Below are 25,620 nucleotides of genomic sequence, written 5' to 3' on the forward strand. Positions count from 1 at the left end.
CTCCGCTGGACACGCTCCAGTGCCAGTATGTCCCTCCTGAGGTGTGGGGCCCAAAACTGGACACAGTACTCCAAATGGGGCCTAACCAGAGCTTTATAAAGTCTCAGTAGCACATGCCTGTTAGGATAAATTTCCTCAGACCTTTCCCACAAAGTTGCCAAAACTGGTGATAATTTGCCAGAAACACTGTTTGCACTTAATAATCAGGTCTAAGACATCTCTGCAAGAGTTCCTCAGAATAGTGTCTGAGACTCAGTCATCATAGGGTTGCTCAGTGGTTAACACTGCTGTCTCACAATACTGCAGACGCAGGTTCAATTCCAGCCTCGGGTGACTGTTTGTGTGGTGTTTTCACATTCATTTTGTGTCTGAGTAGGTTTCCTCTGAGAGCTATACTTTCCTTCCACAATCCAAAGATGTGCAGGTTAGGTGGATTAGCCATGCTATATGTAGGGTTACAGAATAGGGTAGGATGATGGGTCTGGGTGGGATGCTCTTCAGAGGATCGATGTGGACTTGATGGGCTGAAAGGCCTGCTTCCACACTGTAGGGATTCTATGATTGTCAGCTGCTTCATCAATGACCTTACCTTCTTCATAAGGTCAAAAGTGAGGATGTTCGTTGATGACTGTGTTTTCATGTGGGCCCTAGTCACCCTTTTAAACACAGCTCAGATTGGGAGAGAAGTCAATGACGTTGTAATTTCCCCAATGGGATACAACATTTATATTCATTACTATTGTTAGTGATTGTAATAATTACAAGCAACATTGCATTGTTCCTTCCCCCTTAATCCCTATGTCCAATCGTATGAAACTGCTGACCAATGATGGACACCTCTACAGACAGCCCAGGGTTCCCCATAATGTTATACCCGATATCATATTATCAGGCCTTGGTTCTTACGATGTATCTCATTCATTATACTCTTTTTCAGACATTTCCCAGACTTGCTTATCTCTAAGGACTGCTCAAATTCTGTTATGCATTGTATTCATTGCTATCCCTATCAAATTCTGTTATTCATCTTCTGTTTCTGATTGTCCTAATCACAGGAGATACACAAGGAGATTAGCTGTTACTAACAACTACAAGATTCATAATATCAGTTTTAATATAAAGTTAGTTATATGTAAGGTTTTCTGGTTACACCTACTGTTAGCATTCTTTAGCCAACGAGTTGTGAGCAGTTACTTTCATACCTGACTTTTGTGGATGACTAAACACTGTCCATCTACCTTGCAGCTGCACTATAATTGATTCCAGTCACATGCTGTCTTCTAAGGTGAAATTTACTTACTTTGAATATTCTACATTAACTTCTTTTCCTAAAAAGACAACATCTATCCATTAATAAGACTTAACTCAATCAATTTTCACAGTTCAATGAACTTGTCTAAACTAAACATAATCTTGTCATTCTTTAAACTTATCATTTGTCACTGTTATTGTGGAATCATACTTTTTTTTTTAATGCTTGCCACAAACGTTAGGCTGTCTATTCCCAATCAGCTTTTATAAAACTACAGACATTTGCAGCTGTTGTTTGTGCAGAACACCCTGTATATTAATTTGTATGATTCTTTGTTCAAAATAGACCCTGTCCCCTTGGGGTCTCTCCTTCTCAAAGCTGTCTTTAAGCTTAACTTATGACCTCAGCTAATTCTGTTGTTGCAGCAATTTTTATGCCAATGGATGGGCGTTTTGTGCTCCTTCTGATCACAGCTATTCTGTTCTTCCTATGGCTCCAAAACCATGCCTCTGATATTCACATCCAAATGTCAACATCCAGGAGAGTGCAGCCACTTAATTGGCAGCCTATCCACCAACTTCAACATTAATTCCCTTAACCACCAGCACAAAATAGTCTGATCTACAAGATTCCTAGTGGCAGCTTGTCCAAGTTCCTACCAAACCCATGACCTCTACCTCACAGGACACTGGCAAAAGATGCTAAGGGATACCGCTACCTGGAAATTCTCCTTTGAGTCACACATAATCATGACCTTGAAGTATATTACAGTTCCCTCAATGCCACTGGGTCAAAAACCTGGAACTCCCTTCCTATTAGTACTGTGAATGTACCTATACCTCCAAGGATAGCAGCAGGTCAAGAAGGCAACTCACCACCAATCTCCCAAGTGTGCATATTAAAATGGTGGGCCTAGCCAGCAGTGCATCCATCCTAAGAACAAATTAAAAACAAGAAGGTTGTGCTGAAGCTATGGTAACAGATTGGAAAAAAGCCCTAAGAAATGCCTTGGCGCATTATTCCATCTCAGGCATACCTGCCAAACCAAAAAGCGCATCAGATATTTTCAAAGCTCAGAGAAGTTAGTATTTAAATTCCCTCATCCACCCTTACTGGCTGTTTTACTGTGGAACTGACAGACTAGTGAGAGCAGCATTTCCAGAAATTCAGGAACAAGTTGACAAAATTGACAATAGTATTCAAGACTGACAAACAGTAGATTGATGATGGGGCCACTGCCCTTCATCATTTACAGTTGTCCTTTGCAGTGAGTTTGAAATCTGCAGTCAAGAGCAATGTCAGAATTTGTAGATAAGACTAAATTTGCAAGTGTAGTCAATTCAAAGGAAGAATGCACAAAGTACAGGATGACATTAATAAACTTGCAAGGATAATAGGGAAGTGAAACACAATGTGAATGTCTATGAGATGGCATATCTTAGATCAGGAGTAGGCCACTTTGCCCCTCGAGCCGTCTCTGCTATTGATCTGATTACTTCACATTTCTACCAACCTCCTGTAACCTTTTACATCCTTGCTTGACAAGAATCTACCTATTACTGCCTAAACATAACCCAAGAATAACCTTATACCACCGAGGAAGAGCATTACAAAGACTTATGATCTACTCTGATAAGGATATTTCCTCATCTCTATCTTCAGTGGGTGACTGCTAATTCTTAAAAAATTCTTGTTCTAGAATCCCTCTTCTATATTACAATTAAGTTGCCTCTTAGTCTTCTAAACTTCAGTGGATACAATCCGAACCTGTCCAACGCATCCTCATAAAACAGCCTGCCATTTCAGATGTTAGATGAGTAAATCTTCTTTGAACAGCTTCCAATACAGTTAAATCCTTACACAAATAAGGATACTAGGAGAAAGTGAGGACTGCAGATGCTGGAGACCAGAGTTGAAAAGTGTGGTGCTGGAAAAGTGCAGCAGGCCAGGCAGCATCAGAGGAGCAGGATTGTATTTTCAACACAAATAAGGATACTAATAGTATACTCTTTATGTAGTCTCTCCAGGATCTGAATAGCTAAATAATTTGATCTTAATTCTTTCATGGGGTGTCCATTCTCATTGCCTTTGAACTGAATAGCTTACTAGGCCCCTTCAGAGAGCAGTTAGGAATTTATGGGTTTTTATGGGTCTGGAATTGCACATAAGTTGGACCAAGCAAGAATGGCAGATTTCCTTCCTTTCCTGAAGGATATTCATGAACACAACAGCTTCACATGACAAACAAAAATAGATTCACAGTCATCCTTGCTGGGAGTAGTTTTTGGTTCCAGACTGATTAATTGACTTTAAATTCCCTTTGCTGTCACTATTTGAATTTGAGCATTCGTGATTAGTCCAGTGGTTGAATCACTACACCATTATCTCCAACTTAAAGTGTTAGCATTGTGAATCCAGTACGTGTCGTCTTCAGAACTGTCAGATTCGAAATGTCACCTCAGTTTCTCTGTCCACCGATGCTGCCAGACCTGCTGAGTTTGTGCAGCATTTTCTATTTCCTCTAGAGACCCTTTGTTCACTGTGCGTTTGGAATCTCAAGCCTGACAATCATGCTGGGGTTCAGGTAGCGAACTAAGTGTTAACGTCACCTTTCTTTGGACTTAGATCTCCGAAGTCTGTGGCAGAATCCTGATTTACAGAATTCCTTGCATCTTTCCAACCTTTTGTCAAACGTCCCACCCATTCCCAGCCAGCTAGCTAGCTAGTTAAACTCCCAGCATATTTAGCTGTAAAACCTTTCCTTGCTGCCAAAGAAATTATAAATAGCCCAAGAATATCTAAGACTGACTGAACGAAGAAAGGGAACAATAATGGAAAACAAAATACAGCCTGCTTCCTTACCATTTTTATATGTATTCCTCCTTTCAGAAATTTTCCAATGTAAATCTGTCAAAAGATAATGTGACAATCTTGAACAATTTGACCTGTGACTATGAGGGAGACATCAAAACAGCTGACATTTCTATATTAGAGACTTTGAAAAATTGTGTCGAGTATACACCCGCCCAGCGCGATGCTATTGACTTCCTGCTGAACCAAAATAGCACATTTGGGTAAGCTTTAACCGTTTCCTTTCCTTTCAGAGGGCAGTGTTACGAACATAGGCACTTGTTCTTCTCGAGCTTCATGTTTATTGTGTTTTGTTAAAGTATGCTGAGATTTTGAAAAATGGTTTTGCCCTGAACATAGCCCAATAACACTTAGATAAAACGAATGAGGGAGATTTTAATATTTATTTTTGTTCAGGATTAATGCACTCCAAGAGATTGATTATATAAAAAACTTTATTCAAGTTAAATCTGTTATATAGTTGGCATTGTATTATGAGGGTAATGTGACTTTTTAGAACATGCAATAATGGACTTTTTTATTACATAACAAGAATGAATTTGTAACGCACATACCTGAGTTTAGTACAGTTTTGTTTTATGGTGTCTGCATTTTTTAAGTAAAAAGCAACTTTGACCTACGTATTGTTCTGTGATGTTTAGGTATTCTGTGAAGGTATTTGAATAAAATACCTTCACATATTAGCATACATCTCGAGCTCTGCATTTTGATTTTGTAGTAATTTAATGCTGTTTTTTCATGTGCCTTCAGTGATCCCTCCAATTGGACTGAGTCCACTCTGGAAAATTTAGGGTCACTTGTCTTCGCTATAAGCAGAAGTACATGGAACAAAGTTAGAAAGGTATAAAACTATTTTTAAAAAAAGCTTTGAAATTATGTTAACTTGACTTAAAAATCTCTGATGGTCTACTCACAATAATGCAATAAAAATCTTTATAAGTATCTAGGTCGAAATGTGTGATGCTGGAAAACCACAGCAGGTCAGACAGTATCCGATGAGCAGGAGCATTGATGTTTTGGGCATGAGCCCTTCATCAGGAATGTGGGGAGAGGAGAAAGGGGCTGGCAGATAAATAGGAGTGGGGGTGTGGTTGGTGAGGGGAAGGTAGCTGGGAAGGCGATAAGTAGATGCAGGTGGATTGTGATAGTGATAGGTTGGAGATTTTCTTGCACATCCAAACACCTCATCTACTGTGTCCGTTGGTCTAGATGTGGTCTCCTCAATGTTAGGGAGACAGGGAGCCAACTCGCGGAACGTTTCTGGGAACATCTCTGGGACACACACACCAAATAACCCCACTGTAGCCAACCACTTCAACTCCCCCTCCCACTCCGCTAAGGACATGTAAGTCCTCGACTGCCAAATCCAAGCTACCCGACAACTGGAGGAAGAACACCTCATCTTCCAGCTTGGGACCCTCTAACCACACAGAATCAATGTAGATTTCGCCAGTTTCTTTATCTCCCCTCCCCCCACTTTATCCCAGATCCAACCCTCCACTCAGCACCACCCTCATGACCTATGCCACCTGTCCATCTCCCTTCCCACCTATCCGCTCCACCCTCCCCTGCAACCTATCACTATCAACCCCCACCTGCATTGACCTATTGCCTTCCCAGCTACCTTGCCCCCACCCCTCCTATTTATCTCAGCTTTCCCTCCCGCCAAGCATTCTTGATAAAGGGCTTATGCCCGAAGTATCGATTCTCCTGATGCTGCTTGACTCCCTGTGCTTCTCCAGTGCCACACTTTTTGACTCTGATCTCCAGCACCTGCAGTCCTCATTTTCTCCTAAGTGAGTATCTAGCCTGTAGTATTATAATTAGCTGATTTGCAGTATGTTTGTAAGCTGGAATTTCCATTAAATGCTCTCCAATTATTTGCTTTCCTAATGATTTGATGATTAGACTTCATTGCACAGCCTGCTGTTGTCTGCTTGTTTGTTTTCCTGTCCCTCTGTTCATGTCTCTGTCCATGGTATTGTTGCACCATGACCAGATTGAAACTGATTATCCATTGGTGTATATTCTCTGTTAGCCAACATGGTGTCCCTCCATTAAGATCAGTAGCGGAGATTTCAATTTAGCATCTTTCCCATTTATTTTAATTATCAGATTTTAAGCTCATTAGTGAACGCATGCCAAAGTTAAGTTTCCAGAACTCTCTTTATATTTTCATTTTCTTATTTTACTGTCCCAAATATTACTACGTCAGCTTAGTTAGCTCTCAGAGTCAACATTTTTACAGCACAGAAAGAAGCCAGCTTTGTCTACACTGGTCATCAAACGTCCAACTATTGTGATCCCATTTTCCAGCACTTGGCCTGTCACTTTGTATGCTGTGGCATTTCAACAGTTCATCAAAATAGTTCTTAGATATCTGGAGAGTTCCTGCCTCTACCCACCTTTTAGGCAGTGAGCTCTAGGTAGCCACAACACTGGGTGAACATTTGTTTCACCAAATCCCCTCTAACCTTTCTACTCCTTACCTTAAAACTGAGTCCCCTAGTTATTGACACCTCCACTAAGTGGAAACAGTTCCCCCTATCCATCCTGTCATGTCCCTCTGAATTTTGTATGTCTCAATCGGATTCCTCATCAGCCTTCACCGCTCTAAGGAAAGCAGCCCCAATGTACCTTGTCCCTCTTAGCAGAACTACTCCAGCCCAGGCAACATCCTGGTGAGACTCCTGTTGAGAGCAATCACAGCCTTACTATAGTGTAGTGACGTGAGCTGCACATAGTACTCCAGCTGAGGCCTCATTAACATTGTATACAGTGTTGAAAACAAAAAGTGCTGGAGATCACAGTGGGTCAGGTAGCATCCATGGAGAGAAAGCAAGCTAACATTTCGACTCTTCATCAGAGCTGATATGTGGTCTGTTCTTTACCACTGGCTAGGAAACATCTAATTGCAGATATTAGCAACAATGGCAGTCGGAACCATTTTGGTGTTGGATGTACCCAGAATGAAGCCAAGAAAACACTTAATTTATTGAGAAAGTATTTTATTAAGAAAACAAGGCAATTTTTTTTAATGGATATACATGAAGGGTACTCCAGGACACAACAGCTCCTCTGATAAGTGTAAACTTTACCAAGTTTACTAGGTCTTGTGTTTTATGTGCTATCTTTCTAAAAATGGAAACTTGGTTAACAGTGCTTTTCCCTCCACAGACTGTCATTTTAAAAGGCTTGCGACAGTATGTGAGGAGACAGTCTAGATATCAACTCCAACAAAAGCAAGACCTTCTCTCGGGTCTGTCCCTGCAAACGAGATCAAGACGGGAAACTGGTATGTGATCACGTGTGTAATGCTGCCAATTCTGGTTGGAAATATTCTTGCAGATTTAATTCATTGGATTTCTAATCACATTACCTGTAATTGTGTCATGATTATAAAATTATTGTAGCTCTCTCCCTTTCTCCTTGGATTCAGATTCTTTGCAAAGGTTTTGCAATTCTGCACTGGCTGATCTGCACTTAGACTTGACATGGCATGCTTAACAAGAACTAAACAGGGCAGCCGCACAAAGGCCTCAGTGTTTGACACTCTACTGACTGACAGGGCACGTCATCATAAACTCAGCTCAGCAACATTTCTAAATAAGCCTGGACACGATCTCAATGAGAGAGAATTTTCATGAAATTGTAAAAATTGCTGCCAGAGAAGGCTAAGTTGACACAGATGATTATGCCAGTGCTTTCTCAACTTCTGCAACTTTGTGATCATTTCATATTTCTCCTTTTACAAGTATTTGTCCTATTTGCTTTTAAAGAGTGTTTGGCATTCACCTCAATAACCATTTGCCAGGAAGAATTCAGTGCTTCAATAGCTCTTAGTTCAAGTCTGTCCCAGGAGCATTTCAACCTCTCTCCCCTAATTTACCATTTGCCATTCATTGAAGGCAGTATGTGACCCAGAATATATTCCCAAGGTTTCAAATCTTCCTTTACTGGTCCTCAATCCACGATGTGGAGATGCCGGTGTTGGACTGGGTTGGACAAAGTCAGAAGCCACATGTCACCAGGTTATAGTCCAACAGGTTTATTTGAAATCACAAGCTTTGAGTGCCCCTCTTTCGCAGCAGTGCACCGAAAGCTTGTGATTGCAAATAAACCTGTTGGACTATAACCTGGTGTCTCGTGGCTTCTGACTTGATTCTTTATCGGCATTTCTCCATCCATAATGTTGTTGCTGCTTTGCACGATTTTAAATTTTGTTCTTAATTCCTTCCCTTAGCCGTGTTAAAGTTACAGATGACATAGCAAAGAGATGGCTTATTGGTGGTCTCCAAAAATAAATCGAGGAAATTAGAATCTCACTTGTGTAGCCCTGACCTCTAGGAGCTTGGAGTTCTGTTACTCAGTTGCAGTTTTAGATTTTCCTGCTATTGGTCCTGGGTGCGCTGTATGACTCCAACAGCACCTTGAGGAAGTTAAGTTGCTTTCCACTCCTGACATACAATGCATCCCTATCCAGTTTTCCTCCATGTGGTGTGCTCAGACAGAGCAAAATGTCCACGTTCAATGACACATTCAACATTCCCATAGGTGAGGCAATCAAAGGTTAGAGCGCTTCTAATGGCTCAGTGGGTCAATGTACCATCTGGTGTGTTGTCCAGCCGTAAAATGTTAAATGACCTTTGGTGCTGGAGAACTTACTGATGCTCACAGTTTTCACTTGGGAACAATTCTGGAAAGCCTCACCACAGCATAACTTGCAATCCAGAAGGATAAATGTAAATATTTTGATTTTTATACTAATCACTCTTTTCTTAATGATTATATTCACAGGATGTACAAGTGACCAAATAACAGCAGCAATGACTTTTGATGTAATGCTACCTGCACAATATAGTCCAACTGATTTGAATGCCTGCCTGGACAATAATATCCTAAAGGATCGACTGTCTCAGCTGGGAACTCTTGCATTTTCAAAAGAACAGCTAGAAATGCTCAAAACCAAACTGAGTGAGGTAAAGATACATGATGTGAAAATAATTGGCATGGATAGGGTAAATAGACAAGGTCTTTTCACTAAGATGGACAAGTCCAGAACTAATGGGCATAGATTCAGGGTGAGAGGGGAAAGATTTAAAAGTGGAGGGGAAACCACAGGTGCAACTTTTTCATGCAGAGGGTGGTGTGTGTATGGAATGGGAACTGGTGGAGGCTGGTACAATTATAACATTTAAAAGGCATGTGGATGGGTATTTGAATAGGAACGCTTTGAGGCATATGGGCCAAGTGCTGGCAAATAGGACGAGATTAGTTTAGGATATCTGGTTGGCATGGACAAGTTGGACTAGAGGGTCTGTTTCCGCACTGTACATCTCTGATTATGACTCTAATTGTTGCAAGTTTAACAAAAAAACTAACGAGATATGTGCCTTTGTACAGGTGAAGTGAACATTTGGTGTAGGGGTTATCATTTCAAAGAGAATTCCCCATTAAATCATAAGGTTTACATTTAAACAGTAAATACTTTAATGTTTTCTTAATGATTATGCTTGTCTATTTTATTGTAGAATGTGAATTCTTTTTTGCCTGTTCTGCCATTGTATCTCAGGAATTTACCTTTGTCAATCTCTTTAAATAGTAAAGCAGCCGGTTCTGATGGAAACCCTTGTTGTCTTGATAGCCTTTTCTTACAGCAGCCAAACTGATAGAATAAAGTTGTTTGTTTTGAATCAGTGTGGGAATAAGAGAAGGCCACTCAGCCCCTCTAGTCCGTTCCTCCATTCAATTTGATTACATTTGATCTGCAGCTTAAGTCCAATTTCCCATGCTTGTTCCACATTTTTTGATAGACTGGCCTGAAGAAGATGACCGATAGCTGTCTTGACTATTTGTGTTAGCCTGGGGTCCACAGTCATTTGTGGAGAAAGAGCTCCAGGCTGACACCCTTTCTTCCTGGCTTTTTGGTAGAGAGGAACCTCGATTATCCGAACGAGATGGATAGGCACTATTTCGTTCGGATAATGGATTTTTTGGTTAATTGATTCAATGCCTGTCCTCTGGGGCTCGGAGTTTTCAGAAGTTTCCTTTTTCCTCGCTCTATCTGCCTTGCTCCCTCTCTCTGTCTCAGGGTGTTTCTGAGCAGACACACATTTGTGTACAATGGACCTGCAGCATTGCTGTAGTCTGCCACCCACCCCGATCAGCTCAATGGGATTGACACAGCGAGCACTTGCTAAGACTGCTCCCCATTGAGGAGACGAGGCAGCAACACACCGCGTGCAAGCCCCGCCCCTGTGAGCTCCTGTCCGCTCCCGCTCCCACTCCCACGTCCAACAGTAAGACTGATACTGCCTTTGGGGTGGTGAGTCTCAAAATAGAACACACACACACACACAACTTTTCCCTGCAGCATTTTGACAGGACAATATTGGAAAGATTATCTGGGTCGGGTGGGTTTAGGGTAAATCCCTGTGTAGAACTCCAGGGAAATTGTGGAGGGGGGAGAGAGAGGGCGGATAGTCAGTCATTTGAGATGGTACCTGGGCTCTCATCGATGTCCAGGACTGTTCTCGGCAGCATTTCAGTAAGCCGAGTTTGTTTTTAATCATTGTAAACAAAAGGCGCGATCAGTTTTGGAAACACCTCTTTGACGTAATGTTTCTATCGGGACCTTGAGATCTCCTTTGGATAATCCGAAATTCGGATAATTGATATTCGGATAATCAAGGTTCCTCTGTATTAACTGGAATAATGCAAAGAGAATTGGGTTACTATGAAAATAAGCAACTAAATTCCTTCCCAGTCAATTCTTTTTTAAAATTATTCCAGAGTTGGAATTATCATTTTATAACTCAGCTGCTTAAAATCATGGTGACTGGATGTAGTGATTGTAATGAGTTCAGCCAGGTGGACTTTATTGAATATGAGTTCCCTGACTGGGGCTGTTAACCTGGTCCATTTAGGGAGCCCTGTGACAGATAAAACGAGGAGATGCTGACAACCTGATAGCTGACCCTGAAGAGGCAATACTAAAATCAAGGACCATTTGTGTGTCAATACCGGGTGACTTGATGATGGGATACCAGCCTGTTTGGGGTTATTTCACTGAACATCCAGGCTGATGATTTGATTCAGCATTGCTAATTGGGAGTAGTGCCCATAAGAAGCATGTTCCAAGAAATTACTGGTTGTAGGCTTGTAATGTTACAACCTGGCAGGCGGTACTTCCTGATGGCCAGTTGCTTCTTTCCTCTCCTTGCTGGCAATAATAGTCTGAAAAGTGTCCATTCGTTTCAGCACTTTTGGTTGCTGGCAAAATTCATTTGCATTTGGGAGGTGTAGGAATTCTGCTTTCTGAGATACGTTTCCTGAGAGGGAAACACTCCTAGAGATTTGAGCCAAGTCTCGAAATGTTAATAATCCATGGCAACGATATCGGAATTCTGTTGAGACACAAGATATTATTTTAGATGTTAGATCAGTGGAGGAGAGACACAGAAATACTGATGTGCATCTACACTTTTCAGCGCACACTTACTTACAGCATTAGAGTCAATAACGATAGATAAATCTAATGGGTCATTAACCAGGAATGGCAGTCAAGTACATGAATGAACAAAGACAGAGAATGCTGGAGAAACTCAGGAGGTCTCGCAGCATCTGTGGAGAGAGAAGCAGAGTTTTATTAGATTAGATTCCCTACAGTGTGGAAACAGGCCCTTTGGCCCAACAAGTCCACACCGACCCTCCGAAGAGCAACCCATCCAGACCCACTCCCCTACACCTAACGCTATGGGCAACCTGCACATTTTTGGACTACGGGAGGAAACTCACGCAGACACAGGGAGAATGTGCAAACTCCACACAGAGTTGCCTGAGGTGGGAATTGAACCCGGGTCTCTGGTGCTGTGAGGTAGCAGTGCTAACCACTGTGCCACCGTGCTGCCCATTTTGTTAATGTTTTGAGTCCTGTATGACTGTTTTTCAGAACTCTGCTCTGCTCTGTTTCTCCAGTAATCATTTTGTTTCAGATTTCCAGCATCCACAGTGTGATACCTTTATTCAAGCGCACACAGTGAAGATATAAACCTATGTAGATAGAGTACCTCATTCAATTATAAGAGGTCAAATTCACCCTCGTATCGAAGACAAAAAGCACCTATTGGATCCTCTTTATAGACTTCACGGGAGAATAGGAAATAGTTCAATTCTTTCAACTTCATTCCTCTCCCTTTTCAAAAAAAAAGTACAGAAAATGGGTTTGTGTTTTTGTGAAATAATGTCATACTTTGAGTGTTTTAGTGCCAATATCAGGCAATGCCCCAGATTGGCTCCAACATAAGAGAAATGGGAGTTCTACATCAGGAGGGAAAAAAAGCTGGGAGACAGAATATTTCTTAACTGCTAAGTGTTGAAGAGTATGGGTTTCCAAAGGGACATCCTGTGTCCTTGTTCATAAATCACTAAAGCTAAAGTGCAGATAAAACAATCAGTAGGGAAGGAAAATGGTGTGTTGATAAGGGTCTTTGAGTACAGCCATAAAGATGTCTTAAGTGATGAAAGGTGTGTGATTTTTTTTAGTTTAAATTTTAAACTAGAGCTGCTGGTCTATTCTTGTGAAAAAAATTTAAAAATTAACCAGATAGGTCTTTCCATGATTTTAAACCAATATATGTCTCCTGAAGTGTTATTGATACTCTGGGGTTTAACAACTAGTGAGAGAAAATACTAAGCCATTAGTTTAGCAGAGGCCAGGAAGAGGAAGATAGTTAGAGATTTTGGGTAGTTTGAGGAAGACCTGGCTGGGATCAGAAGCAAGTAAGTCTCTCATAAAAAAAGGAAGTAGTTTAGAGCAGTTAAGGAAATTGGTTACCTTAGTGAAGGAATGTTGTTTGTGAAACTTCCAGATCAGAAGTGTTTGGTTAGAAATTGGTTATTCAAAGACTGAAAATGTCTAAGCTTTCAGTTGTGAGAGTGGTCAAGGTAAAAGGTCTCACAGATTACGAGACCAGAATAGTGAATATGCAATTAAGTCAAACCTACTGATTTGATGGGAAGGAATTTCTCTGGATTTTGTTTAACTGAAAAGTGTTGGCATTAGAGAGGAGATTGGATTTTGTTTTGCTGTGTTTGTTTTGAAGTCTTTCAAGCTGTTACATTTAGAAAGAGCTTGGTTTATTTTATTTTACTTTTGTTTCTTTTGCACAATAAACTTTTTTGTGGTTGAAACCAAATGTGTGGTTTAAATGTTATGGTTCAGTGAAAGACCGGTACCATTGAAAACTAAGTGAAATATGATCTGTCAAGCCCAGACTTTATTCTTGGGATCTTACTTGTTCAGTAGTAACATTAGCTAGGATCATAACTTTTCCTGCTGTTCTATCGATATTTGGTGAGACAGAGCTGGAGTATTGCGCACAGTTTTGGTCTCCTTATCTATGGAAGAATACACTTGTCAATGAGGGAATGAAACTAAAGTTCAATAGATTAATCTGTTGGAATGGCTAAAAAAATAACAAATCTGGAGTAGACAACCATGTTACCGCTGTCAATAATCATTAAATAATCCCTAGTTCACTAGGGAAAGAAATCTGCTACCCTTAATTGGTCTGGTCTACATGTGACTGCAGACCCATAGCAATATGGTTCACTCTGGAATGTCCTTTAGGGAATTAGGGATAGGCAATAAATGCTGGTAAAGCCAGCGATGCCCAGATACCCTGAACAAATATAAAGAAAGCTAGTTTTTCTTATGAGGAGAGAATAAGGCTTTTTTGAGCCTGAATTCTCAAGAGTTGTGAAGAATCAGAGGTGATCTCATTGAAACTTACAAAATGTTTACAGCGTGTGACTGGATGGGTGTGTATAGGATGTTTCCCTTGGTTAGTGTGTCTGGAGCCAGGGGATGTAGTCTCAGGATAAGGGATTGGCCATTTAAGACTGAGGTGAAGAGAGCTTTTTTTCACACAGAAGGTGATAAACCTTTCAGAATTTTCTACCCTGCAGGGTTATGGAAGTTCAATCAATGAGCGTGTTCAAGACTGAAATCAATATGTTTCTAGAGACTAGTGAGATCATGGGATATGTGGATAACGTGGGAAAGTGACAATGAGGTAGATAATCCCATGGAATGGAGGAACAGGTTCAATGGGCTGAATGTCCTGCATCAATCTTTACAATTTTTGTTCCAAATCCAGAGTTGCCCAGAAATCTTGCAAGAAAGCTAGAATTTCCCTGGTCAACAGACTCCTCAACAACCTGCCAGGGCATGAGTGGATTTTCCAACTAATTTAAATCAATAGATTAGCCAAATCTGTTGGAAGATCCTAATCAATTGCCTCCTTGTGCAAATTATAATAAATATAAAACCTTTTGGACTGTCTGTGGAATTAACTTCCTGAGGAAGTGGTAGATATGGGTACATTTACAAATTTTAAAAGACATTTGGATAAGTACATGAGAAGGAAAGGTTTGGAGGGAAATGGGCCTAATGCAGGCAGGTGGGCCCAGTTTAGTTTGGGATTATGGTCGGCATGGACTGGTTGGATGGAAGGGTCTGTTTCCATGCTTTATGACTCGATAGAAAACGATCAATGTTTAGTTCCTTACTTTTTTCTTAATCATGCACAATGTTAACAAATGTTATAATTCATCTCTAATTTTTATCTGACTTAATCATTTTGATAAATGCTCACAGACCTAAAACATTAGAAGCTAGCTAATCTTTGTCCAGCATTTTCTGTTTACATTTTCTAACCCTGAATATTTCTGAAACAGATTTATCCAGCCGGACTACCAGAAGAGAAAATTCAGCTGCTGGGATTCATTGCTGTGGCGTACAACTCCACAGAGATCAGCACTTGGAATATAACCAAAGTGGAAACTGTTTCTGCTCTACTGCCAAACAGCCAGAGTGATATCGCGGTATAGCAATTCAAAAGAAATTCTTAACAAAAATAATTAAGTTGAGGGATTGTCTTGGTTGAAAGAGAGTCTGACTTTGAACTCAGACGGTCTGGATTGGGATCTAATTTGTTTCTGAATATGGGGAAATATATGGCAGAAGACAAGTCTGCAATAGAGTCAGTTGGATTGATATTAGACTGACATTTCTTTGTTTTCTTTCAATATTTAACAGAGGATTACAGTTGAAAACATTAATTATCATTTTTATTGACATCCCATAATGGAGAACTGTTTTATAACGGCCTAATGGTTACTGTGGGGAATTTTGCTCCTTTTAAAATTACTCCTTGTAAAAGGCTGCTCCCAAAATGGAAACGTGGATTTTGTAGATAGAGCTTTCAATTTATTGCCCCAGATATTCCAATGGCCAGATAGTTGTAAGAGAAGTGTAAACCAATGTTGTACATTAGTACCATCTGGAGGTAGCAGCTGACTTTGCAGGAAGTGTCCAGGAAGTTGAAAATTCCAATGGGCAACTCCCCAGTGTCTGGAACCCTCCAAGAAAGTACCATAATTTTGGGGATGTTGGAGAGTTCCAATTCAGCCAAACTTAACGGTTGAGTGTGAATTAGAGAAATCTGCTTCAACTCCTGGATATCTATTAAACTGAACTACTAAACTCAACCCAGCTGGATCCAACACCCTCCTTCCCCACATTCCAAACTGGCACCAACCACTGCCCCTCTTTCCCAACTTGTTAGTTCCTCAAGCCAAGCATAAGCAGTCATCCACATCTCTGGTATCTCACCGAGATGGCACCCAAACTCCTTCACCTACCGTTTCCTCTTATTGCCCACTTGTCTCCGACCCACAACAACATCAGTGAAAAAGGTAAGGCTGAAGCATTCGCAGCAATCTTCAGCCAGAAGTGCTAACTGGATGATTCATCTTGGTCCCCTCCAGTGGTCCCCAACATCCCAGATGCCACTCTTTAGCCAATTCGATTCACTCCACGTGAAATCAAGAAATGGTTGGAGGCATTGGACACTGCAAAGGCTATGGACTCTGATATCATTCTGATCATACTGACGACCTTTATTCCAGAACTTGCTGCTCCCCTACCTAAGCTGAGCCAGTGCAGTTACAACACTAGCATCTACCCAACAACGTGAAAAATTGTCTAGGTATGTCCTGTACACAAAAAGCAGGACAAATTCAATCCAGCCAATTACTTCACCATCAATCAACAGTGCTATCAAGCAACACCCACTCAGCAATAACCTGCTCAGTGATGCCCTGTTTGGGTTCTGCCAAGGCCACTCAACTCCTGACCTCATTACAACCTTGGTTTAAACAAGGACAAAAAAAGCTAAATTCCAGGGCTGCAGAACATTTTTGTGGGAGTTCCTCAGGGTAGTCTCCTACGTCCAACCATCTTCAGCTGCTTCATTAGTGACTTTCCCTCTGTCATAAGGTCAGAAGTGAGAATGTTCATGGTGCAAACATCAATGTTCAGCACCATTTGCAATTCCTCAGATATTAAACAGTACAGGGCTACATACAGCAAGAAATGGACAATATCCAGGTTTGGACCAATAACATAATTCTATTTACATTCCCAGTGAAGAGCTTATGCTCAAAACGTCAACTCTAATGCTCCTCGGATGCTGCCTGACCTTTTCCAGCACACACATTTTGACTCTGATCTCGAGCATCTGCAGTCCTCACTTTAACAAGTGGCAAATAACATTTGTACCAAGCAATGACCATGTCCAATAAGATAGAATCTAACTATTGCTCCTTCACTCAATGGCATCACTGAATCCCGACTGTGTAACATCCTGGATGTTACCACTGACCAGAAATTTAACTGGACTAGTCACATCAATACAGTGGCTACAAGAGCAGGTTAGTGCCTAGGAATATTGCAGCAAGTAACTCACCACCTGACTCTCTAACACCTGTCCACCATCTACAAGGCACAAGTCAGGAGTGTGATGAAATACTCTCCACTTGTCTGCAGTAGTGCAGCACCAACAACACTCATAGATATTGACACTGTCCAGGAGAAAGCTGCCCACTTGATTGGCACCATACCCAGAACATTCACTCACTCCACCACCAAGACTGTGTAGCAGTGGCATGTATGATCTACAAGATGCATTGCAGAAATTCACCAAGGCTCCTCATACAGCACCTTCAGAACCCACAACTACTACCAGAAGGACAAGGGCAGCAGATACGAGGGAAATACACAGCCGACAAGTTCCTCCCAAACCACTCACCATCTGGGGGCGGCACGGTGGCTCAGTGATTAGCACTACTGTCTCACAGCACCAGGGTCCCAGGTTCAATTCCAGCCTTGGGCGACCGGCTGTGTGGAGTTTGCACATTCTCCCTGTGTCTATGTAGGTTTCCTGCCACAATCCAAAGATGTGCAGGTCAGGTGAATTGCCCATTGCGCATTAGTCAGAGGGAAATGGGTGTGGGTGGGTTACTCTTTGGAGGTTCGGTGTGGACTGGTTGGGCTGAAGAGCCTGTTTCTGCACTGTAGGGAATCTAATCTAATTTAAAATCCTTACATGGGAAATATATCGCTGTTCCTTCACTGTCGCTGGGTCATATCCTGAAACGCATTTCCGAATGGCAATGTGGATCTACCTACAGACTGTCACATTTCAAGAAGACACCACCTCCTTGAGCATTTATGGATTGACAATAAGTGCTAGCTCAGCCAACGATGCCCACATCTAGAGAATGAATTTTAAAAAAAGGTTTCATAACATCATCAGAATACCTGGGCAATTATCCCTAAGATCAGAACTCAAATCTAGTCGAAAGATTCTTTGTGAAATATTTGGCTCACCCAACTCAGCGAGTGCAGATATTGAACTCACAGTTACTATAAGTTGATAATCTCAACTGAACAGGCCATTCAGATTTGCTGCAAAGTGAAAAGAAGGTGTTCTCCTAATTAAGCTTTGAGATTGAGGTTAGACATTAAACAGAACACACTGAAGGCAGTCTTGATTCTGCAATAACAGATACCGTTGTACTAACAAAGTGTCATAACTGAATACTCTCTGGTACTGAAAAATGAAAAAAAAATGATAAATTAAATACTAACCAAAAAGAATAAATTAAAATACACTGAAATCTTTGTCATGGGAAATTCACTTTGATAGAAGATTACTTGCTGTGACTACAGTCATGCTTTTAACATTCTGTCGCTCTAATACGCAGAGAAAAGCAATTGTTTCAAGGTACTTGGAAGCGGGTGGAGTGTTAGATGCAAATGTGTTGAATTTGATTGGTGGAAATGTGCTGTGTCTTCTTGATGAAAGCCAAATCCAGGCAATCAGCGCCACTGAAATCAGGTAAGTGTTCCTTATGTCCAGGATGCTGTGAATTAGTTACCTGTATTCTGTGTTTATGTGGCCGTTGTTAGGGGCCAGACACCCTCAAAATAGTTTAAGCAGGTAGCCTAGCCCTAGCTTTTTCTTATTTTTAAAGGCAAATGTGAAGTGCCTGTTCCAGATGCAATGTGAGCGCTCAAACTACTCAACATTAAGCAAAACACAATTTATTTAAACACTGTAGTTAAAATACAAACAAAAAAAGAGGAATTTGGAATAACATAACTCTATTAGAAAACCGAACAGAATAATAGATACAGTAACTATTACTAATAAACTGTTCCAATATAGTAACATCCCATAAAGACCCCCTTTGGCAAAAAGACAAATTCAGAAAACCAATTTTGTCTCACCTGCAATCTAGCAGCTTAGGAAGAGAACACTCAGCTGTAATCAAAAACCAGCTTCCAAATCTTCATGCCCACAACAGGAACAGCTCTGTTGAAACTTCAACAACAACTGCTTAAAGCTTAAAAAATGTAAAATGAGAAGTCCTGGTCTGAGAGAGCAGGCTACTGCTTCTATTGTTCCAACTTTAAAAACGAAACTAAAGCCTTACAACCTGTTTATGTTGCCACAGAGTATTCAGCACCTCTTATTCAATCTCTCTCTTCAAAGAACAGCAGGACAAAATAACCTCTTAAGGCCACAGCATCATCACACCATGTAAATGTCTCAGTGCTAACCCACACAGGAACTCATTTTTTGCACTGATTCCCTTCAATAAGGGCCTGGAAATTTGCAATCACTTTCCAATTCTCCAAAGGCTCTCAGCAAGAAAATATAATTTTGAATTAGTCTTGAGGTCTACTTGCTTCAGTTAGATTTTAATTCCCTTAAAGGCCTGTTTCAACACAACACAGAAAGATGCACAACAAATGCTGTCATATGTAAATAACATAATTCTGTTTAAAAATTTAGCAATCCATTGAAGATGCAATGGAAATGAATATGTAAAAAGTGATGACTGCACAAATATTTGTTTTAATCTCGCATGTCCCCATTTCTAATGAAACTCTCTCTGTAGAATTGTCTGTAATTACAATCTCCCACCACTGTTGGTACAATACTATCTGACTGTTCTAACTCAATGTCAATGTGGTGAACTGTTTTTCGTTTTACCAGCAACTACATTGCCCTATTTCTTTTTCCCTAGACAACAAATAATTGGAGAGAATGAAAATAATATCTAAAAATAAGGGTAGAATATGAAACTTATTTGGATGAGACTAAATTGGCTGTAAATATTTTCATCCAGTTAACAGACTGTTTAGAGAAAATTTGTTTTCATTGATTATTGTTTGAGATTCAATTAAGAACAAATCCCTCCTCAGCATTTTTTAAGGTGTAATGTTTTGTTTGATACAAAAACTTCAACATTTTAGGAGTTTTTTTTTGCAAACTTACAAATAATTAAATAACTCTGCAAGCTTGCTATTGTATTTGTAAACTATCCTAGCAGTCTTGATCAGAAAATTCCACATTCCTAGCCAGTAATTTGAAGTACCTTAACTTGAACAAATGGATTTAAGTACTTGACAATAAGGACATAAAAATCAGGCATAATAGGACCATAAATGATGATGGGCAAAGTGCTGGTAAAGATGTATAATGTGGAAGTACAGTTGGGGCAGGTTGATCATTTGAACGGGAATGATGGTAGTTTGGAGTTCATTTTCATGGCCATCCCTCCTCAACAGGAGTGTTAACTCCAGTAGTGCTTTCAAAAACTCTTAATGTACCAAACCCCCAGCCAATCCAAAAGGAAACACCAGGGAAACCTATGAATGCTGAACTTGGCTCCACTGCATCTTATAAGCCATGGAATTACGTTGCAGTACATTCATTTCTGAGTATCACTGTTTCTTTTTAACTGTTTTCCCTCCTCAAGCTTTTTAAGTCCTACAACCATAAATCCAAGTGTTCCCTTGTTCTATGTGATACTCTTAATACATTCTTCAATCTGACCTTAAGAACATCCACTACAAACCTTCTTGTTTTCAAAATACCTCTCTCAGTGATTCAAAATCTTAGGCCAGCTAATACAATCATAGCGCCATAGAGTTGTACAGCATGGAAACAAACCTTTCGTTCCAACCCATCCATGCCAACCAGATATTCTCAATTGTAGTTCCATTTGCCAGCATTTAGCCCATAGCCCCTTAAATCCTTCCTATTCATATACCTATCCAGATGCATTTTAAACGTTGCAATTGTACCAGCCTCCACCACCACTGGGAGCTCATTCCCGGATCGGGGAGTCCAGAACTAGAGGGCATAGGTTTAGGGTGAGAGATGAAAGATACAAAAGAGACCTAAGGGGCAACTTTTTCACGCAGAGGGTGGTACATGTATGGAATGAGCTGCCAGAGGATGTTGTTGAGGCTGGTACAATTACAACATTTAAGAGGCATTTGGATGGGTATATGAATGGAAGGGTTTGGAGGGATATGGGCCGGTTGGGACTAGATTGGGTTGGGATCTCTGGTCGGCATGGACAGGTTGGACTGAAGGGTCTGTTTTCATGCTGTACATCTCTATGACTCTATGACTCATACATGAACCACTCTTGGCATGAAAATGTTGTCCCTTTGGCCCTTTTCAAATCTTTCCCCTCTCACCTTAAACCTATACCCTCTAATTTTAGACTCCCCTACCCTTGGGAAAAGACCTTGACTATTCACCCTATCCATGCCCCTTATGATTTTATAATCTTCTGCAAGGTCACCCCTCAGCTTTCGACACTCCAAGGAAAATAGCCCTAGCCTATTCAGCCTCGCCGCAGAGCTCAAACCCTCCAACCCTGGCAACATCCTTCTAGGTCGCCTCTTCACCCTTTCAAGTTTCACAACATCTTTCCAATAGCAGGGACACCAGAATTGAACACAATATTCCAAAAGTAATCTCCCTGAGTATTGTTGGAAATCTAAGCATCTCCTCCCAATGCTTTGAGGCCTTGGGTACCTGCTAAGATACTATTAAACTGCAACACATCGACCCATTTCTACCATGGCCACTTGCAATGCTAAGACTGGTACCCAGGTCTCCGACACTGAATTATCCTTTGAAAAATACACTAGTTGAATGCAATATTGCTTGCTTTCCATAAGTAAAATAACTCAGACTGTTCTAACAATTTTCCCGCAGCAATGCATCCACATTGAATATTTCCTCATGCTCTCAATCAAAGAAAACGCTAATATACAACAAAGCAAAAAGCATAATCGAGAAACAAACTTCTGATTCAGTCATTTATTATAATCAGATGAAGACATACCTTGGTAAGTAATACAGAAATAAATTGCAATAGAGAAATTGTTTTGAATTCTGGATTTATTTTCTGTACTTAATTGTACAATTTTCAGGGCTGATTTATAAAAAAAGACTTTTTTCACGATTGGCAAAAGACTAATAAAATTTGTAGAAGTACAAATTGAACGTATGAAATTCCTCAGAATATGACGTTGAAGCAGAAGAAATATTCTGCTGCTTTTCTTAAGAAAAACCCTCTTCTACCTAATTCTTATCTAGTTACACGGGTACAGTTATTGTAACAAATTAAGGAGTAACATCTACTTGAGGCTGTTTGTAAAATGCTGATTTAACCGACAGACTATTGACATAGACACTAAGAATGAAAGTAGTCTGAGATTGAACTGGTACTATCTCCCAAAAAATTGCTGCATTTCAATTTTGTGTGCCTTGTTTTGGTATTTTAGGTCTACCTCTTATTAACACTTGTAAAAATAAAAACTGGCAGATCAAGTACAAATAAGATTTGTCTCAGTATGAGAAGAGAATGTTACCTAGGAACTGATAATGATCATTGTATTACCGAAGCTTATTGCACACAGGAGGTTGTATTTATTTTAAGATGTCAGTGCTCGGAAAGTACAGTGTCATTTTTATTTAACAAGTTAATTTTCATCTTCTAAAGCTGCTGCAACAACTGCTGATTTACGGACTCTTGCTGCCGACACTATCAACATGGACCCTAGTGTATTCTTGACACTGAATCCTGAACAAGTAAAAGTATGGAAAAACAAAATACTTTTTTTTTTGTGTATGTGTGCAAGATAGAGAGAGAGAGCTGGGAGGAGATGGTGAACAGAATGGAGCTTGTCCTTGTACAGTGGTGACTTTCAAAATCAAATAATCTGCTAATAAGCATTCTTGACAAGAGTTTAGACAATTGTTACTCAGTTTAAGTAGTAAATGTCTACCATTTCTAGATTCCACACCAAGAGCTAGCCATTAGAAAAGTGACAGGATGGTGTGAAACGTGGTGGGGTGGCATTGAGTAAGATTATGGCCTCAAAAAGCATGAGCGTTATTAATTTGGTCATGTCATTTATTAATCATTTCATATTATAGTAAATGTGAAAATTGGATTAAGTTATAAACTAGGGTTCAATAAACTGACAACATTCACATTTGAAGGCTGTACTTAATTGACTGAGCAACATGATGGGACATTCTGAGTTCATGAATGCTTCATGGAAGTGCAAATCATTTTTATTCTTTAAGTTTCAGTTCTTTCCCACAATTTCGTCACTTTCCAGCACTTTATGCAGCATCAATAAGGTATGTTGTGTGGTACAAAAGTGACCATTTTTCTTAAAGTGGCACACAATTCTTTTTGTTTCAGACACTCAGCCCTGGTGACTTGAGAAATTTGCTTGGAGTTAACCTTCAAACTGTTAAGGATGCTGAAAATTCCACATTAGTCCAAATGTGGATTGGTCAACATACAGTAAGTGAGGTGAGGAGCCTGAAAATTGGCCTGACAGGAGGGAGCCCAGACATAATACCTCCAGATGTAATAAGTATCCAAGGTAAGTGAAGTTGTTTATAAGGGAATTCTGTTAATAACATTTACTGATAACAGAAATGCATTTTGAGATTTTCAAAACATGTTGAATAATTTGAGTTAAAAATCTTTTTGTTTTGATTTTAGAAATAGATTCATCATCATCTTCTATCAACAAGAACTGTCTTCTATGTACAATCCAGTCTTTATCTATCAGCATAATAATCATTGTACTACAAAGGTTGTTATAGTAGAGAAAGAGAATTATTGTCATCAGCAGTATCTGTAATACCCATGTCAGTGAGGAATTCAATGATTTCTGTGCATAAATCAATAATGCATCCAGCATATGTAAACACAGTCTGAGTATACCACTCACAGACATTTACTGTATGGCTTAAATTATATACATAAAATTTTAACTTATAAAGTAAATTCTATATAAGTTCAGCTCTGCATATTAGGTATTGGTTAAGTGGGACCCTAGTAATAATTAAAACGATTGCCAGAATACAACTTCAAATGAAACATGAAAATCATGCTAAGGGACATAAATTTGAAGGAGAAACTGAAGAATTGATAGAAAAAAATCAGAATGTTAAACCTTTTTGAATAGCACGCCGTTTAGACTATTGAAGAATAAATTCATTGTTCAAAATAGATTATCTTCCAGTGGGTGAAAGAAGCTACGAGAGAAATGTAACTCCATTGGATCAAACGCCATATCTTCTTTTACTCCTTTGCCATATTTCATATTTAAAATGTATTAATATAGTCTGAAAGATACTAAGATATTGATATATTTTTATTCAGTAAATGATATTTGAACAATTTGTATGTGCCTGGTGAAATAACTATTTTTGTTCTGGATGAGTGTGACTACTAGTTTTGTTAAAAGAGCAATGGAAACATTTGTGTTAAATCTCATTAAATGGTAATTAAATAATTCAGGACAACCATATATAAAAACTGCATTTATCTTTCCTAAACTAAAATGAAAAAAATAAATTGAACTATTGACTTAAACCTCTGTCTTGTGTTTTCTTTAAATTATCCACACATTGCACTTCATAGAATCCCTAAAGTGTGGAAGAAGGCCATTTGGCCCATCAAGCCTGTACTGACCCATGCAAAGAGCATCCCATCCAAACCCAGACACCATTTATCCCTGTAATCACACATTTATAGTGGCTAACCCACCTAACCTGCACCTCCCTGGACACTATGGGCAATTTCCCATCACCAATCCACCTAACCTGCAGGAGGAAACTGGAGCACCTTCCACACAGACACTGTGAGATGGGAGAACATACAAACTGCACACAGACAGGCACCCAGGATTGGAACCAAACCAGAGATGCTTGCATTGTGAGGCAGTGGTGCTAATCACTGAGCCACCATGCCACTCCTAGTTGTTGCCTATATAATAGTTACATCGCCAAGAAGAATTATATAAGCAACTTGAAACCATTTAAAAAATTCAAGTACCACAGATTTTGATTAGTTTGTGCCTAGTGTTCAAGAGAAATGTGTTCAAGAAATACCTTACATGGTTTGTTCATATATATATACCATGTTAGGAGGCTCTTTTACACAGAACAGTTGTTGACACTTCTTCACCACACACACTTTTAAATACCGTATGTCCTTCTGTTGATTCAATTAATGGAAATAGAGTGGATTTACTGAGAGACGACCTGATAGGCATGTGATCGGGAAATAAATCTCTCCAAGCTTACTATAATAGAAATGAATGCCTTTCCTAACACTACTGCAACACCACCTCCTCCCAAAAGACAAAATCTTGTCACAAAAAGGATGGAATACATTTCAAAGCACAACATAAAGTATCATAGACCAGAAACTGAAACACATTTGAACGATTTAGAAAATAACAAAGTGAAGCGCAAAGAAGCTTTTCTCTTCATAGGCTCCCCTACCAATTCAGGAGAATGGTCAGATTAACCAATCAGTTACTGAGCATTCACACTAGGTGGCAGTCTAAGACTGCTCTTAAGTGTTTTAATGTCTGTCCTGTTTTGACACTATCATCTTGATAACTTAGAGTCATAGAGATGTACAGCATGAAAACAGACCCTTCGGTCCAACCTGTCCATGCCGACCAGATATCCCAACCCAATCTAGTCCCACCTGCCAGCACCTGGCCCATATCCCTCCAAACCCTTCCTATTCATGTACCCATCCAAATGCCTCTTAAATGTTGTAATTGTACCAGCCTCAACCACATCCTCTGGCAGCTCATTCCATACATGTACCACCCTCTGCGTGAAAAAGTTGCCCCTAAGGTCTCTTTTGTATTTTTCACCTCTCGCCCTAAACCTATGCCCTCTAGTTCTGGAACTCCCCGATCCCAGGGAAAAGACTTTGTCTATTTATCCTAT

The 25,620-nt window shown here is 40.0% G+C and overlaps 1 protein-coding gene across 1 annotated transcript in view; it reads left to right on the forward strand.

Moving 5' to 3' along the window:
- The window catches only part of LOC122560555 (mesothelin-like protein), a 48,374-nt gene extending 24,130 nt beyond the window's left edge, over positions 1-24,244 (forward strand). Inside the window, exons 14-23 of the mRNA XM_043711305.1 lie at positions 4,142-4,326; positions 4,874-4,964; positions 7,301-7,418; positions 8,921-9,102; positions 14,864-15,010; positions 18,236-18,369; positions 21,556-21,689; positions 22,346-22,440; positions 23,057-23,243; positions 23,366-24,244. Of these exons, the coding sequence (XP_043567240.1) occupies positions 4,142-4,326; positions 4,874-4,964; positions 7,301-7,418; positions 8,921-9,102; positions 14,864-15,010; positions 18,236-18,369; positions 21,556-21,689; positions 22,346-22,440; positions 23,057-23,243; positions 23,366-23,469 (1,377 nt within the window). The 3' untranslated portion in view covers positions 23,470-24,244. The remainder of the gene's footprint in view (positions 1-4,141; positions 4,327-4,873; positions 4,965-7,300; positions 7,419-8,920; positions 9,103-14,863; positions 15,011-18,235; positions 18,370-21,555; positions 21,690-22,345; positions 22,441-23,056; positions 23,244-23,365) is intronic.
- The last annotated feature ends 1,376 nt before the right edge of the window (positions 24,245-25,620 follow it).

Source organism: Chiloscyllium plagiosum, chromosome 21, assembly GCF_004010195.1.
Source record: "Chiloscyllium plagiosum isolate BGI_BamShark_2017 chromosome 21, ASM401019v2, whole genome shotgun sequence".
In the NCBI taxonomy this organism is placed as follows: Eukaryota; Metazoa; Chordata; class Chondrichthyes; order Orectolobiformes; family Hemiscylliidae; genus Chiloscyllium; species Chiloscyllium plagiosum.